We start from the raw sequence: 19,104 nt of genomic DNA, 5'->3' as shown, positions 1-19,104 counted from the left end.
AAAACAGTATTTTTCTCTCTCTCTCTCTCTCTCTCACTCACACACACACACACACACACACACACACACACACACGATGGGTTTGTTCCTTAAAGCTCTTTTAATGTGAAAACATAAAATAAAGGGTCAATCATGTGTTTTTATATGGCTAAATAGCTGCTTGTACAGTATCAGTGGCCTACTAGGCTACTCTAAATGTAACCATCACAAAGCAGCTGCGCACGCATGCACACACACACATGCACACACAGAGTCACGTTTCCACATTGCCAGAGGACATTATGTTGACTTACATTCATTTCATGGAGATTCTAACCTTGATCCCTACATCATGTTGTCATACTAAATTTGCATTTTGATGTCGTGTTTTTTTTTTTTTGTTCAGGCTTAAGTTTATTTGTTTTATTTAGCCATTCCTGGTGTCTTTTTTTTAGTTTTACTTGTGTCTTTACTATTTTTTCCTCCATTTTTGTCTGTCCTGCACTGATAAATATCACCTGCGTTAAACTGCCGCACTTGTTCCCAATCTGTTACTGTTTGATCTCAAGCCTTCCAGCATTTCTTGTTCTCCTGGTGTAAGACTTGTTTTCATTTTATTCAAAATGTGTTCATTTTTTGTTAGAATTGTTCGTTACTGCCTGATCAACAGTTAATGACAGACTGTCTTTATGTGCATGTACACAGCAAATTTAAGTTTTAAATGTAAATTGTGTTTTCCTCTTGCTCTTTAAAAAAAAATGTAAGAGGAATAGCACTCTTTTCTGAGTTGGATTAAATATAAATCTTACCAAATAGTGTTATATTTTTAAGGCAGTATCAGAATTAAAAGAAAAATCTTATATTAATAAAACATCTAACATTTGTTTACTGCAGACAATCATAATCACTGCAGCTTAATGAACAGAAATTTAACAACCAATTTTAACAGCAAACAAAAAAACAAAACAAAGTCAAAGGAAGTGATGACTTTCTGACGATGGCCTGTCATTACCTCTGTAATGATTTTGGCCCAAAATAGAATTTTTCATTGCATGACATCTGATATTTGAATAATCAAAATATACCGATGTATCGCTTTATTTGCTGAATATCACAGTATGTGAACATTAGTAGTGTCTTCATTATCTTGAGAGTGTCAACGAGTTTCTAACCTCTTTTTAGCAAGGTTAAAGTGTTAAAGTGTCAGTCAATCACCACTGGAAGTTAACTTGTAAGGTCATCAAACTTCGCAATACATGTCAACAATCATACCACACCCCCTATGTGGATTACCCTTCACGTGCAATGTCGCACAATCCCAAGCAAACCATCAGACATTAACATGTTTGTTTCTTCTTTTTTTTTTGCCTGTCCCGTTTGGTGCTTTTGCCATCAGAATTGTTGTCTAAAGGCAAAGAAAGATGCCCAATGGATTTACTTTACCAAATGGACCATCCCAGCCTTGCTGTATTGGTCTATTTGATTCACCTTTGCTTTTATTGTTTATTTTATTTTCATTTGCTGAACACGGGACAAACAAACATGTTTGTTTCTGACAAAAAAGGACATTAGCAGAAAAAGAAATTATAACAACCCAAGTCTGCTTTTTCCATCTCTTACCAGTAAATCATCAACGTTAGATCCAGTGTCAGCAGCCTTGTAGTAATCAGTATGTTGATTTGAGGCATAGTCAATCCCAACGGTCTTTGAAGCTTTATCTGATCCACATATCTTACATGTTGCTGCATTTCCCATGGTTACCATTCAAACAGGAAAAGAATTCACAGCTTTACCTGAATATTGTCGCCTTTCTTTACTCTCTTTGGCCACTTTGTCAAATTCTTGCAGTTTCTCACTTTGCATCTCTCAGTACACTCCTGATTACTGGCATCCTTTAATCCTACAGTCCAATAAATTTGTACATATCTTTGGTTCAAACATATTTAATAAATTACCAAATCTTGCTTCCTTTTCTAATTAATTCTACTACATTTCCTTGTTGTTCCCTTTTATCACAGTGCAAGCTGAGGATCAGCCTCTAGCTCTGACTTAATGTACGATGTACTGTGGTCAAGGCCCAGTCCTGCCTACTCTTCCGCTGCCTCTCCTCTCTCGCAGTAAGATAACAACTGCAGCCATAAACATTTAACCCTTACTGTTTCTCCTGTCTTAGCTATTTTTACCATTCTAGACCTTCAGTTCCACAGACACAACCCACTGATGGGTGTGTGTGTGTTCATGGTAGGGTGCATAACAGCTGGGTTTCACTCAGAATGTAGACCACATGGCCTACGGTGCTTTCAGGAACACCAAGGGTCAGGATTCTGAGACAAAATTAAAAATGGAACACAGCAATAAAAAGATTTAAATAAGAAATGCACTAATTGAGATTTCTTTGGCCAATTCCATGTTTTTTTGCAAGTCTGACATGGTAATACATATTTTTGATGATTCTGATTCTCTTCTTTCTAAGAACTATAACTGTTCTTCAAAGCAAAATTAGCTGAAGCATAAATAGTTAACTGAAATGTCTGATATATTTTTCCTTACCAAACAAAAGCAACAGATTTATATAACAACAACAACAAAAAAACCTTTCATCTTTTTTCAACATGTTCATAACAGGCTTTCAGCCCTTCCTTCATTTTTACTCATCTCTATAATTGTCTACATAACTCCTCCGATCCTTTGCTCATACCGAGGCTGCTGGCTTGGATTGGCTCTGAGCTCTGGACGGCTTTAGCTTTAGTCCCTTTGCCTTGGTTACTTTCTTATAAATGTTCATGGTGGTGATTTAAGTGTTTGATTAGGTTTGCTGTTACAAAGGTTTTTCATGGTAGTGAACAGTGAGACTTTACCTCCAAAAGTTGACAGTACTGTTTATCCCCAACCTTATAAACAGTACTGTTTATCCCCAACCTTATAAACAGTACTGTTTATAAGCTTGGGGAAACCTGCAGTCAGCTGAGACTGAAGAAGTCACTTGGATGAGTGACGAAACGTCCAGATGAACAGAATCAACCTTTGGAGATTTACTTACCTGGATGATTGAGAATGCATCAAGAAGTGAGTCTTTACAACACTAATGACATGTTAGTGTGTGGCTGTGAGTGTGTATGCAACTGTTTGGCTGTGCTGCTGTACATGTGTTGCTCATGCATAACGGGACATATGGGAGGCTGACAGAAACCACTGAAAAATGGACCAAGTCAGATCCGATTAGTACAAGCAATCTAATTTCAACCTTACATAGAATTTTTCACTACACAGAACTCGTTTTGTGTGTGTGTGTATTCTTCAGTCTCCACTTTTTGAGTTTTTACTCGTCTGCCTGCCTGATTCAGCTGTTTGCCAAACTCCACATGCAGAGATTGGATTGATTGAGATCCAGCTGTAATCTCTGTATCCGTACAGGATTTGCACAGATTCGCCTGGAGTCAGTCATGTAATGAAGGACAACACAAGTATGCTTACACTGGATGAAAATCAAAACTCTACTTATTATCACGAATGTCTCATTAACAGCTGCTTTATGTACACGAGGTCACTTATGAACATATGTGCACTAGTATTGCTAGGGGCTTTAGCTTTAGTCCCTTTGCCTTGGTTACTTTCTTATAAATGTTCATGGTGGTGATTTAAGTGTTTGATTAGGTTAACCTCATGGTTAACCTTGTTTTAACCATGAAGGTTAAAACAAAAACGGTGAAAATCTTTTTAAAAAATTATACTATTTATGGTAGACAGTGGTACAGTACTATTTCTTTGACTTTATCCGTTACCTAGTGCGATTTCAACCACCTCCACATCTGTGCAAATCCCACAGCCCCTTTTCATGTTGTCCTACAGTAACACCAAAGCGTACGATAAGGCCACCACAGAATGTGGTAATGAAATTGTCATGATACACACCACGTGTGACAGATTTTACCTGACGCTTTCGTTCAGCTCTTTCCCGCTGCCGTCTCCTCTTCTCCCTGGCTTTCTGCAAAGCCCTGTAGTCTGGGTGTTGCTCAAGCTCGCGAGCTTTCTTAAGATGGGCTGCAGCGTGGGCCATGACTTCACCCTTCTACTTTTCTGTGTTTTCTCCTTGGTGCTAAAGTTTATAAATTCCGCCTAAAGCAAACTAAACACCTTCACTTTTTATATTTGTCAAAAAAAATGCCATACTATATAAATTATAAAAAGTTATTAGGCCTTGTTTTGCATCAGCATTATGCTAATACTAAAAGAAAAAACAGAAATATTGACTAATTACTCCGAAATGACTGAAAAAAAGACTTTAAAGAAGCGTTAACCCAAATTCAGTGAAAAATAAAATATTTTTAAAAAACTGTTGCATATTCCTCTTTTTCCTTTCTTCGGTTTTCTTTTCTTCCACCTTGTACAGCAGTTAGATTTCAGTCCTCACACAAAAACACAGGCATACACACACCTACAGGTGCTCAAAAAATGAATCCCTCCCCTCGTATGGTCCTATCAAACACGAACAAGAGGGATGATGACTGAAAAGGGCTGATGAAAAATGAACATAAGAACCACTCACACTCTCATCCTCATCACATATTTCAACACACAAACAGGGAATTACCCATCCCAGATGTACATGAAAACCCTCCATGTGAACAGATGTGGCTACAAAAGGCTCTGAGTGTGTACGAGCGTGTCCTTGCATGAGTGTTAATGTGCATGTGAGCCAGAGTCACAGGAAATTTTTCATTGTGTAAGGGATTTAAGGAGGCTGTGTGCTAACAGCCAGCTGACTGCTGCAGACACAGCTACTTCCTCTGCTGCTGTGAAAATGCTCTCCATCCTTAGCGAATGAGGTAAATGTGTAGTGAAGATTTAATAGGTCAGAAAGGACCATGAGACGGATTACAATGGTCGAAATACGGTAAATATTCTAGTCATGGTATGGTTAACCCCCAATTTACAAGTTCATAAATCTATAAAGTCTGTAAGGACTTTTTATTTTGTCGCAGTTTAAATGATGTATGCGTTTAGTTTCTTTTATTACATACTACAGACTTTTCCAAATAAAAATGGAAAAGAATGATGCAAAAAGTGTTCAAATAAAAATGAGACAAGACCATGAAAAGGGTGAACTTGGGTACAGGCTGTCCTACTGTGAGCCAGCAGAGCAAATGGGACACACCACTCTGTCCAGAGGGGGACCAGTGAGCAGAGAACAGTGGCTTCCAACCACCAAGTTACAGGCTTCCCCCTAAACGGGAGAAAGTGGGTCAGTCTGAATCTTAACTGCATTGCACCCTCCATAGTGGTGGCTGATAGAATTGAAGTTGACAGCTCCTGCATGTGAGTGTGCGCGCCCACTCCAAGCAGACGGGTGTCAAGGTCTCTCTCTGTCAATGCCGCTAATGTTAGGAGTTTGAAATTTCAGCACAAGTGACAGGGACACAATCTCACACCTCTATTTCTGTTCACACATTCTGCCTGATCGGTTTCACTGACTCAGTCAGCTACAGCAGCATCAGCAGCATTTATTTCTTCTAGTAATCATGAATGGGACAGATTTGCTGAATCACTCCACAACTGCAATAATGTTGTTTTCCTTTTTTTTTTTTTTTTTTTTTAAACACTGGTGCACTGAACCTGACTGCTTCATTTAGTTCCATGACAATGCTGCCTTTAGAGAGACTGCACATTTCTTTTTCCTTTGCTGCTCTCTGCTGGTGATGAAGGGAATAAGAGAATCTTTTTTTTAAGGAAACAGCGTATGGATCTTAGAACCCAATCTGACCTAACAACAGTGTTTATATTGGAAGAAAAAACAACTGGCAGTAAACACAAGTAAAAAGAACACTCGACATTTTTGCATCATTAATCCATTATACTAATATTCAAAACAAAATAATACTACTCTGATCTAGGTTTTTGGAACAAGGAACCTTGAACAGAAATTTAAGGCTCCTTGTTAATTTATTCACTTGAATAAAAATAATACAGCTGTAATAATTGTAATAAACTGAAATTGTAATGTACATTTTTTTCTGGTTTCTTTTCAAGCATAAACTTGTTTTTAACTGAAATTACAAGCACATGCTATTCACTAGGTCACCTATTCAAACCATTTATGGTCATAAAATTAAAACAGTTTATGGTTACAGATACTTTAGAATGTGGCTGGTTACTATATTCTCAGTGCCTGATTATGAATTTATTGTTTGATTTTATGCTCAGTAAAAACATACTCTCAAAGCCTCAGATGAGATTTTCCTCAATCATTGTATCTTAAAAGAAAAGGTGGGCTAGTCTTCCTTAACAAGGGAATGAAACAGATGCAAAATGTTTATTTTTATTGTATTTTTCATAAATTTGCAATTACCTTTGTTTATTTGTAACAGGCGGGCATAGTACATAAAGTCTGAGTTTTCAGGAAATGGATTCAACCAAAATCTTTTTATTTCACGAGAGATAATTTCGCCATTAACTACATTAACTTTTACATAGCAATATAGTTGGTACTGTCCAGTCACAGGACATCCTAACAGGACATAAGAAATTGTGGAGTCTCAAATGGAATGGAACTGCTGCACAATACAATTTTACTTTTTGGTTTGCTATTGTAATTTTAAATATATATGCATCGTTACTTGAAATGTATCACATACTGAAATACTTACTGGATGGGGGTTATTTACAACTAGTAGCATTTTGTTACAGTGAGTGATTGTAAAATTACTAACAAGTTCTGTTTGGATTGCCGAAGATGTGCAGTCTTTTGGAGGTGTACCTTCATTGGGTACACCTTCCCTTCCCTAAGTACACTAAAGCCAACTCTGTTTTACAAGTAAAAACCTTGGCATTACCCGAGTTCTTGAATTTCACATTAAACAGACAAAAATCTATAATTATTGATCATCATGTTAGCTGATCCAGAAACAGTGTCCTCAGTAATAAGTTATAATGCTATCATTGCTTGTCTGCAAATGCACGTGTATATGAGGAAGTGTGTGTGTGTGTGGTGGCGGTTATCCATTTGAGATTCAGGTTACACTGATGGGCGATCTGAAAGAAGGATGACGTGAGCTCTCGTTTCTGTTGGTCCAGTGGACCTGGTACATGGGGAGGGGTTAATGGTCTGCTTTCCTTTTTATAGATCCAAAGGCTTTTATTTGGCCCATTAGCATTCTTTGATAGACAGAGAGCACACACGCATGTTTCAAACTGTAAATGTGTGTGTGTTCGCAGAATTGTACAACTCCTTTGTCAAATGAACACACACTCATTTTTATATGAAAAGGGGGGTTATAAACAACCAAATTCACACTTTACATCTATGTTTCAATTTGTTCCTGTTTATTTTTCGACTTTTGTGCTTAATTTTCAAGCTGATTTTTTATTTAATAATGAATTTGACAAAGGCAACAGGGCTTTAAAAAGATAGTTGCCTTCCATGGACTTCGATCTGTCCATCCATCCAATCTCTTCTGCTTATCCTTATCGTGGGGGGGCTCATGTTATGAAACACAAGCAAACATTAGGAGCAAGAGCAAAGGAATAAGCCATTATGTTTTTGATCACTTTCTTTAAATTGTGAGATAGGCCATTATCCTTGATGGAAGACGTGGCCTTCAAGTTGATAACGATTATTCTACCTGCTAATGGAGCTACAGTGCTGACTAGTAGAGTTCTCCCAGAGAAGAGTGTCTAACAGCATATAATGCATCTGAGATTTAATGGAGATATGATCTTTCTGTTTGAAAAAACTCATATAGACTTCTTAACGCGTTTAAATATTTCATAACCACAATTTTTAATCTCCTCCCTGAAATTTGTAACAGCGATCGGGGATGGCTACCAGATTCTTTTTTTTTGCCAACCCCTTTGAACCTTTGTTAGCTTTGAATAACTTGACCATTTTCAGGCCCGGGACTAATATAAAGACTCATGATGTCAATAACCACTATATTGTATTTTCCAATATATTTAATTTAGTAAAATATCCTTCATTATCAGATGACATCATTCCATAAGAAAGATTGGAGAAAAAACTAAATTTAAGTTAAGGCTTTACCATGCTTTAAAAGATTATGTATAGCAGAGTTTCACTTCTTAACTGTCCAAAGACCAAAAATAGCCAATTTACAGCATCGACTGAGGCCGATGACCAGTCAGTCAGCCTCACTTATTTCAAATTACAAGCCGGTCTGTTTCATGCATGTACAACACACACACAGTGATGTAGGCAAATCGTTGCATGCAAACCACATGATACTATGTGGTTAGCTTTAAGGCTTCTTATTGTGAGTGAAGACACGATGTTTGCCAAAATCACAGGGGGACCACCACAAATGTTCAGAACAAAAAAAATCTAAAGAGACATTTAAACCACCTCCACCTAGCGAAACATGGAAACGTGGATTTTAAAGAAACTAACAAAGGCAAAGTGGCTAAAGCTATAGAGTTCAGAGCCAGTCACAAACAAGCAACCTTGGCATGAGCAAAGTCACTAATAGTTATTTTGTTTCATAAATCTGTTGCATCTGTGGGTGCACAGCAACTACACTTGAGTTCTAAATACTTCTTTCAATAGCAGAGCACTTTATTTTTACTTGTGAGAGAGGATCCTGTAAAACATACAGTTTGGGGGAAAATTTTTTGAGGGCAGTTTTTTTAAAAAGTGATCAAAATATGATTTTGCATTGAAGAGAAGTTGATTTTTTTTTTTTTTGCTTTGATATGCTGACTTTCCACTTAAAAGGTTGATATTTCTATTTTTTATGTCTAATAGCTAAATTGTTAGCCTGTTTATGTTTGTGTAACAGAATTAATAAAATACATGGCTGAAGCAGTAATGGACTGCCTCAGAGACAGTTCCTAAATGCCATGTCTTTTTGAAAGCCTCTTTTAGTGCTTAAGAAAGGTCAGCACCATAAAATACACAGCACACATGCTTGCTCTCCATCACCGTCCCTGTTTTTTCCAAAACCAAATCATACAGAGTCAAATTTAATAGCAAGCAAACAAAGCAGGCAGTTAAGACTCCAGATCATGCCACACCCAAACACACACTAAGAAATAAAACTCGGATGCTTGGTGGGAGGGGCTGAAATGAGATGAGATTGAATAGAAGGGCACATTGTAGACATGACATAACCTTGATACATTATTATATAAAGAGAAAGTCAAATGAAGAAAGAGGAAGTCAAAAAGACCACACCCTGTTGCAAATGAAGCACAAAATGGAAAAATCTCATTAGTCACTCAGCTCATTTACACGTAACATGACTTGCTCCATTTGTTTGTTAGTGTTGTGCAACCGCACTAAAGCCCCCAATACACACACCCTCACAGACAGGCAGCAACACTAAAGGCAAACAGCAGTGCTACATTAACTGATTGCTTAAGCTTTTATTTTTTGTTACACAATGCCACAACCTTCAACTTCTTTCTTTTCCCAAATAAATTATGAACACTTTAAGAAAAGCTAGATGGCCAGTAATGCAGTGTAAGCAACTGCTCACGTCAATAAATTCATTATTCACTTCCCGTAACTGATGCCAGGGTTTATGAAGTGTTATATGTAAAAGCCATCAGTACAATGCAATGCCTCCAGCTACAACCAACATTCACTGCCTCCCTGTGATAGATGAGGGTTGGTAAGATAGCCGCTACGGTACCTTGCAAATGGCCAGTACCTGAATTTATAGCTTTCCCCTTTTCCCCTCTTTGAAGTTCTACCCAAGTCCCTTGGGAACACATGATGTCATCTTGCTTTTCATTTTAATTAAAAAGAGGCCTTGAGGCAAATGGAAAATAAATACTTGAAAGAGACTCCCATCCTATTATAGGATGTTATCAATGTTAAGTAGTACAATATACCAGTTATCACAACAAAAGTCTGTAGTTTTGTATACTAAATACTGAAGTATAAGTTCAAGCCATAGAGTCCCTAGCTATGTGTGGCTCCACAGCCTAGTGGTTCACACATTTACCTAACAAATGACATCACCTAACAAGATACCTGGTTTCAGCACCGTATTGCACAAAGTAACAATGCAACATCATATCAGCTGGGATAATGTTGGGGATAACCTGTGTAATTTTTTTACGTGATATAAAAGTATAAATGGTCTGGTTCTTATATACCGCTTTTCTACTCAGTCTGAGCATTCCAAGTGCTTTACAACTTGCCTCATTCACCCATAGAAAACACTTACGACGTAAGTGCTTTCTATCTAACATTCACACACATTTATTCTCCAATGAGAGCACCTCGGGGTTAGTATCCTGCTCAAGGATATTTGGCATGCAACCTGAAGCAGCCAGGAATTAAACCATCAACCCACTCCTGCGTTACAACCACAAGTGTCACAGCATGACATGTCATTGCTATAGTAACGCCTAGTACAAGCGTTACTTTAGATTCCCTAGTACACACAACAAAACAAGCCCGGACATCTCTGACAGTAAGAGTATGTGTCAGCTACTGGAACAACCACCAACAAACTCTGGAAAAATATGCAAAACATTTGTTCCTAAAAGTGGAACTAAAGGTTCCACCTTTTGCTAAAGGTGCTAAGCATGGAAATGACAAACATGTTTTGCCACTTAAGGCAGAATCACAGTCAAGAACAATGAGGAGATACTAGCAGCTGGTGATGTGCAACCCAAATATAATCAAATGGCCTCACCGGGAGTTGATGGAGTACTGACTAGTTGCACACCATATGAAAGGACGCACAAACAGTGAAGGAAAATTCCTGATGCAGTTATAGAATAAAAAAAGCACGGCTGGCTAAAAACCTTCCAACGAGAAAATATTTTTCTTTTTTATTATGTGACAATATTGTGCAGCTCCTGATAAATTACAAGGTTGGGTTAGTTTAGTTATTTTTGAAATCAAAGTGTTTAGCTGTTATTTTACCTGCTATTTAAAATTTCTCAGGTAACATTACATAGGCTTACATTTGAACTTACATTTAACATCTGCTGTGTCACTGGATATTATGCTGTATGATCTCTAATGCAGTATAATGCTTCTGCAGCTGGCACCTTGTTTCAGTAGGTTCACACTTCAAATTACGTGGTGTGTCATCAATGACAGCAGCTCACTGAAAAAGAAGGATGAAAAATGACCTTCAATAATTTAAATGCGGCTGCCTGCAATCATCAATAACACATCTTTCTGTATCTTTCTTTCTGTATGTCTTGATATGAGTCAAAACTGACTCAAAATTGGACACAATAAACATCCAAGCATCCACTTATTTTCTTAACTGCTTATCCAATTCACGGTCTCAGGGGTGGGTTGGGGGGGGTTGAAGCCTATCCTAGCTGTTACAGGTCAAGGGGAAGGGCACACCCTTTACAGATTGCCTATCAATTGCAGGGCTTACACATAGAGAAAGACATGCATTCATGCTCACATTCACCCCTACAGCTAATATAGAATTGGAAAATTATCTGTATTGTAAATTTTCTGCACCTTTTCTTTAAAGTTCACTGATTTCTTGATATGCTAGAATAACAAAATGATGACAGAGTGCTGTGTCAGATGACAAAGGGTATTGAGGCAGAAACTGATTTCACCTCCAATCTGAATGTGTTATGAATAATGAAGCGTGTGACCTAAAATCCGCTGCAGCGCACAGTCATGCAGGAATGCTGAGTGATGCCGTGATGCCATCACACAGAGAAAAAGAACAATGCAGACAATTAGTAAGACAGACATAAAAAACAAAACTGTGAGATGGCGACAAAGAAAACAAAACAAATGGGGGAAGAATTCACTTTATTGTATCGCCACTTTTTTCAGCCGCTTTTTAGATCTATAACCATACCAGTTCAGAAAGGAAAATGTTAGACCTAAGTGACACATAATAAAAGCACAAATGTCAGACTTAACTCTAATGTAACTGCTGCATGAGTTAGAAGGTGGGTCACAGGTTGTGTCATCTTCCTCGGTTTGTGAAAAAAAAGCAACATGCTGCTGTGCGTATGTACACGTACATGATTGTGCGTGTGAACATTCAGTTCGATCAGCAAACTATTCTCAGCAACACAGTCAAAAGCTTTGATGCGTTTCCTATGAGAAAACCTTTGCTTACCCAACTTAAATTTGATGCAAGAGAAGTGGAGAGAAGGAGCATTAGGAAGGAGCTGACGGCTGGGGAGAGTGCACATTTACATAGATATGTCTGAGCTTCTGAGAAGTCCATTGATCACTAACCACACCCTGCTCTTGCCCCCGCCTTCTATTTCTCTCTAACGGGAATCAGCCTTATAAGGTCATTATAAATAATTAACTTCTAAATGCTTCTCACTGCCTTGGTCCAAAAACACCTGTCCTCTATGAAGCAGAGGACACATTTCAAGGGATACAATATTTACATAGTGTTGTTAGCTTTTCTTATACTCGGGCTGATATTCTCTCAAGTTTTCTCCTTATAATTTCATCTGTTTCAGTCTGCAACATTTTGTAAAAATGATGGTGAGGTATTACACATCAAGTGATGCTATCTCTCTCCTTGAAACATCTATAAGGAAAAAACATGCCAGGAAAAGATGGTGTCAGACGTAAATAGGGCACCCAAGCTAGCTGTGATGTTGAGTCAGGGTGTTGTTTGTACCCCAGTATAGACATGCTCATGTGCTCTTTGGATTTTGGATCTTGGACAGGAATACCAATGGATTTCTCTACACAGTATCACCATTACCTAGTACTGAAACACAACACTCATGTGTATTGCTTGTACATTGCATCAGAGCTCACCAGCAATGTGGCTCATCTGTATTTGGAGAACATTTTTCTAATTACTTGCTCTTTGACAATAATTGACTAAAGCTAGGTGTCAGTATTTAAAAATAATTGGTACTAGTAAAATGTTTCAATTAACAATTAACCAGTTGGCAAAAATAAATTATTCAGAATATAAGTAGTGAAAATTACAATAAGCATTCTGTATTCTATTGTTGTGTTGTGTTGGTCCAAAAGCTCCAAACTACAAAAACATAAATCATTTTCCTTGTATTATATCAACAAATTACAAGAAAAAAGCAGCTTTACATTTTTTGTTAAAAAACAAAACACTTTACTAATTCTCAAAATCTCAAAATTAACATTTGACAGACTGAGTGACGAACTGGTTAATCCGAAAGATGATGCAGTAATGTGCCATTTTGCTGATGGTATAGTATATGAATAGTGAGAAAGTGTAATTGACAGCTGTATCCTGCTGAATCATATCTATACAGAAATAATCTGGAAGCATTAAGCCCACATTATAAATTGTTAATGGCATTTGACAACCATAGGGTACTGGAGTTGTTGACCTGCAGTCATTTACAGGTTTTTGCATGAATTTATAATCAGGAATGTGCTGTTAAGCCTCTGGTAAATACTAATATACAGTTTAATGCTTTACCTACATGTGCGTTTAGCAATTTGAATGAATATAGAGTATTTGACCCCAAACGTTTCCAGTGGTTATATGTGGGTGTACATTGATGTAGCTGTTCTGAAGTAATGTAATGAAGATCTTGGCTCCATTAGGACTCCCTTCCTGCAGAGTCCCATCATGAGACTCCCAGTGGAAAAAGACAGACAGATAGACAGGCAGGCAAAAACAGAAAGGCATAAAAGCAACAGACAGAGAGGCGGAAAAGAGAAAGCTGAAAATGTCAAAGGCTGCAGTGTAATCTGACCTCCTTGCACATCAGGACATGAGTGTAGGAACTAGTGGAGAGGAGTGCAGGGCAAAAACAGTGTGTGTGTGTGTGTGTGTGTGTGTGTGTGTGTGTGTGTGTGTGTGTGTGTGTGTGTGTGTGGGGGGGGGGGGGGGGGGTATTTTGCTGGGAAATGAGAGATGGGTAGGGAAGGCAGCCAAAAAGACAAGGAGAAAACCAACCTAAAGAGTCAAACCCCTTTAAAGAGGAAAGAACGAGAAAGCAAGGCTCTCGAGGAGAAAAGACAACTGGCAACCAGAAAAGAAAGTGGAGAGGGAACGCAGCGCAAGAAAAGGTGTCAAAAGAAAGGAGCATGCAGCGACAGGGCTTGACACTTGAAATAGGACCTTCATATCAAGTCCTGAATAAAAAACAGGTCAAGCTGCCTAAACCCATCATCTTTGGATATAAAATGAAGGCATTACGCTTTTCTGGGTTTTATATCTGTATCTACATGGGGAGCAGCATTTTTCCACCAAAGCAAAAAGGTTCAAATAGCTCCTTGACTTGTCTTAGACTGCAATGAACATAAAATCTAGTAGAATCAATCTCTGTTCCTAAGAATCTACTATTCGAGCCCAGGAAAGTAGTTTACATATTTTGACGCACTCCACATATCTTTCAGATAGAGGAGGGAGTACACTGCAGAAAGCAATCATTTAACAACAGCTCAGAGTAGCGTGCAAATGAACAGTGACATTGGTCCATTGCAGTGAGCGCAGAGACATGGACACAAAGCCATTTGGCTGGGAAAAAGCGATTTCTCTCCAGGACAATCACGAGAGAGACAGGAGTATTTTTAGACCTGAAAATAAGATCTTCACATCCCAGTCTCCCTTAGTCATGTTCTCCTTTTGTGTCAGAGCTGTTTTATTGTTTTAGTGAACTCCAGCTCAACGATAAGATTTCGATTATTCATAAGATTAAACATTAAAGTGCTGTAATATATTACATTTATTCATGTCAACTTGCTTTTTTTTTAAAGTTTTGCGCATATTGTCTATCTGTGGTTTGGAAAGTACACTGGAGATGAAACAAAGTTTGGTTGCAGGATTAAAATCTTTGAAAGTTCAGTTTAGAAAAACACAAGAATCGTTCCTGCAGTCAATCCTGTTTCTTCTGACACCTTAAAGTCCTCCATAAACCAAGGTATCGTTATTAGAAAGACATTTTCTGATGTATTTAACAGATAAAATCAAGAGTATCCACTCAGCTAGATGCTTTTTCACACTTGCAAGACAACAAGACAAGACAAGTGTACTCTTTGTGCCAAAAGCCTATTAATTGGACAGTATCCCTTTGATGTGCCATAGTCTTTCTTGCAAGTTAAAGTGATGTATCCCAAGAGGCCAAAATGTGCTATTTTTTATACTCACGGTGAGTAAAATTATCACACGTATCACATGATTTGCCTTCACATAAGAACTCGCTCTGTACCTCTCCTTGCTGGCCCATGCGCATTTAGGATACTTAATTTTCACTGTGCTCATTAAAGCCATTTCCAGCAACAGCAGATATAAAAAGGCTTTGATAAAACCAGTGTGCCCTAACAAAATGGCAGACAAAGAAAGCAGAAGCTTGCTGGTGAAGAGAGTCCAACATAAAGCAAGAACAAGACTCAGGAGTTAGATGGGACCAAAGCAGGGGGTGAAGAAAGTGAATATCAGAGTCATTCATAACGATACACAGAAACCTGAATCAACTTCCAACACAAGTTTTCAAAGATTTGTAATATCTTTTTGTGTTTTGGGCATACTGACTATATAAAGTATTTTGATTTTGCACCACTGTTTGCTCAGCTGTGGTGCATTATGCACCCAGTGCACTCTACTGAACAATTCGTTACTCATCATTGCCTCAGGCATCTTTTCCTACATTTTTCTCTGTAAAAAATAAAAAAAAAAAAGTAATATACAGTCATGTGAAAAACTGTTTTAACAGGACTCCATGCAGTCCTGTTATGATTCACTAACTTGTGGAACCACCTTAAGGAGCAAAAAGTTAAAGTAATCTTTTAGCAGTATATTGTTGTGAAAGATCTCCACTCTTCTTTGCTTTGCTGAGGCTTGCAAGCTCTTCTTTATACAGCGCTCTCTCACCACATCATTTCCATCAGGTGGAGGTTTGTACTTTGGCCCATTGCAACACCTTGATTCATTTATTTTTTTGTAGATTTGATCCTCAGAGACCTGTGAAAACTTGTTTTTCAAATGATTGTACGTACACAGTGCTAATCAAATTTATTAGACCACCTAAAACTGTAAAAATTCATATTTTAGCATTAAAAATATATGAGTTAAAGGGCTTGCACATACTGGTGTATTAATGATTACATGTATGTGAAATTAGTTTTAGTCATTACCAGTTCCAATGATTTAGTGCAACTGTGGTGTAAAATGTAAAGTGGGTGATGGTCTAATAAATTTGTTAAGCACTATATATTGGAAATCAATAGGTCAGTGTCATACAGCCTCAAGCTGTAAGGTGTGGCTTATTGTACCAGTTTAGCCTCTAAACAAGCTTTGAGTGTCACAGCCTGTTTAGAGGCCTAAACGTGAATCCAGTTTGTTATCTGAAAATTAAGAAATCTATTTTCTGCTTTCATTGTGGAGCACATCAACATAAGTATGCAAATTGCATTTATTTTAAACTAACTATAGTAAACCTGTAGACGATGTGATTAGTTGACCACGAACAAGCAAGCACACGGATGAGCAGTGCGGCGTTTGATATTTCAGTGCCATTTAATTATAAAAAAACAAAACCTCCGGGGTAATTCAAGTATCTGAGCTCAAAGGCCCCACCCCAAAAGAAGGGTCTAAGTGTGTGTCTGTGTGTGCAAGTGTACATGTAGCACCACAGTCCATTACTGAAATCACATTAGCCTCAGAGAGTGCACTGAGACAGGAAACAACCCTCTGCCATCTCCTGACTCACTTCCACCGAGCAACCAAACACACATTGCATGATCAGGCCTAGATGGTAACGCTTTACATCCATTTTCTTGTTCATACTGAAAATTTATGAAAATTGACTTTTGGATATAGATAAAGGGACTCTATATATTACTAGCATGTGTACTCATAAAAGTAAATCTAGAACTTAGTGATAAATAAACAGTACTGTTAGTCTGTAAGTCTTGAGCCATCCCCTCATTTCTTAATATTTTGTTTTCAAGGAGCCATACTTTCACGTAATTTTTAAAGTGGTCCTGGGCAATAGTTCTGCAGGCTTCCTGGAGGTTTTTCAGTGTTTTTCTTGGATATTGGCTTCTTTTTCCATCCAGTCCAGTCCTTATACCTGACCATTTTCATACAAATGTTTAAAAGGAATTTTTTTTTTTAGTATTAAGCCATTTAACAAAAACACTGAACTATAAAGCACTCAAACATAAGCAAAGTGCCTTACTATAACATGTTCTATTTCTTTACCTGAATCTACAAAAAATACCAATGACCAAACAGTTTGACACACATAAAATCCACCATGCAATACCATCTGCACAGCATCTGATTGGAAATGACTTCATTTTCCAGCATGACAAGGATCCCAAACACACTGACATACAGTATTTTACTGTATGCCAGTGTGTACACCTGGGTAGAATAACATACAATGGAAGAGAATCAATCCTGGATTGGCCTCCCCAGGGCCCAGACCTCAATTATTGAAATAGTGCGGATCTTGACAGAGAACAGAGCAAAAAGCAGCCAACGTCTAAAAACGAAGATTTGAATGTCCTTCATGAAGCCTGGAAAACTATTCCTGAAGACTACTTAGAAATGATCAGAAAGCTGCCTAAGAGAGTTCAGGCTTTATGGAAGAATAAAGGTGCCCATGCCAAAATTGACATTCAAGCTCACTACCTCTGTCTGTTTGCATGTTTCAATAAATTGCTGAGCTTACTGTATTTCCCATCTTTTTAGTGAAATGTAAAGAAATGAGTGGAGACTTTTGCACAGCACTCTATGTGAGGTTGTTGCAGATATCACATACAGTGTATGCGTGTCATTTCAAGAGCTTGAGAGTCTCAGACACAAGTCTATGGACCTACAAATATTTGGGAAAAAAAAAATCACATCTGAAGTTCAAACTAATCAAGCAAATATTCAGAACTATAAACAACTTGCAGTGTGTCATGATATGGCCGATCCAGACAGTAAACTTTCAGTGGTAAATGATAACATGTAAACATTCTTCACTGAAGCCCCTCGACCAGAGCAGACCTGGTGGTGTTTATTTTGACGGCCATAACAACTGGCACAGTTGGCCTGTTATCACACAATGCTGAAGCACGTCCCTCTACGTCGCTTATCAAAACAGATGGTTGAGGAGCTTTTCTATTATTAACAGCTAATTTAAACACAGTTTATGCAGCATCATAGGAAAATCTGTCTTCTCGGCAGCGCCGATGTGATAAAGCACGGCAACGCCTATGACCGCTCTGCCTAGGCGCACAGCATCATCAGCAGCATCAGCATCAGCGCTTTGGACTGCTCGTTACACGGCTGACTGGGCCAGCTAGTGCAGAGAGCAGGCTGCGGACAGACACCCACCTGGCGTATACGGTTTTGGTGCAGCGGTGGTGGATTTCCATCCTCGAGGGACGTGCTGCTCGAAGAGGCCGTCTTTAAGTCACGGTTGGAGCCGCCGCCCCTGGAGTGACTTTCTTCGGGGCTACTTGACATTCCGTCTCGGGCTTGCTGCTTCTTCTGGAGGAGACACGGGGGTCCTTTACCCGACCCACTGTGGATTTCTGTGCACGCCTCAGCATCCACGGCGCCCGGCAGAGCCCGGGATCATTATGCGTCGTCAGAGAAAGTCTTTAATCAAGCTCGACAGAAGCTAATACAGCGATTCTTCCAGATGGTAAACCAAAACGAGCGCTCCCTCCTCTCAGGGATGCTCCCGGTGTGCTGCTATGGCCTGCGCGCGTGTTTGTGTGTATGGAAACGGGAACGCGCTTCAGATGCGCTTCCCCGAACCTCCGCAGGACCAGTGTTGCCTTCGTGGACAACCGGAAACCTCGACAGTAGACCTTGGCAGTGATGACCACCCTGAATGCGACCAGAAGTAGCCTCAGAGCACCTTTTAAAGGGGCGCACTGTGCGCAGACATTTTTTTTAACACATCGCATCACTTAAAGCATACATTGTCACCATATAGTGCTTTACTGCATAGTAAAGCACTAATTCAAAACAAAACATTTACAATGAGACAATTCCCAGTGGCACTTGAATACACCGACGCCCTGTGCAGCAGTTTGCTTCAGAGATCAAAGTTCCCAGTATGGAGCATGTTGTCCCATGGTTGAATAAAAACTGTGAGATTACTTACACACTCATGTGAAATTAGACACTTTGGGTTGGGTTTAACTAATCTAATCTCCTTCTTCGTGTTCTTACGCCCCCGCCATGGCCTGGCCTTCTTCAC

General features: G+C 38.7%; 1 protein-coding gene across 1 annotated transcript in view; it reads right to left on the bottom strand.

The window, feature by feature from the left end:
- ank2a (ankyrin 2a, neuronal) overlaps positions 1-4,443 on the bottom strand; it is a 68,633-nt gene extending 64,190 nt beyond the window's left edge. Inside the window, exon 1 of the mRNA XM_082535443.1 lies at positions 3,911-4,443. Coding sequence (XP_082391569.1) covers positions 3,911-4,036 — 126 coding nt within the window. The 5' untranslated portion in view covers positions 4,037-4,443. The remainder of the gene's footprint in view (positions 1-3,910) is intronic.
- Positions 4,444-19,104: the final 14,661 nt, after the last annotated feature.

The sequence above is a fragment of the Aulonocara stuartgranti genome (genome assembly GCF_965226115.1).
Source record: "Aulonocara stuartgranti genome assembly, chromosome: 6".
Classification (NCBI taxonomy): Eukaryota; Metazoa; Chordata; class Actinopteri; order Cichliformes; family Cichlidae; genus Aulonocara; species Aulonocara stuartgranti.
Note: the sequence above shows the minus strand (reverse complement) of the source record. Positions and strands in the feature narration are given on the sequence as shown.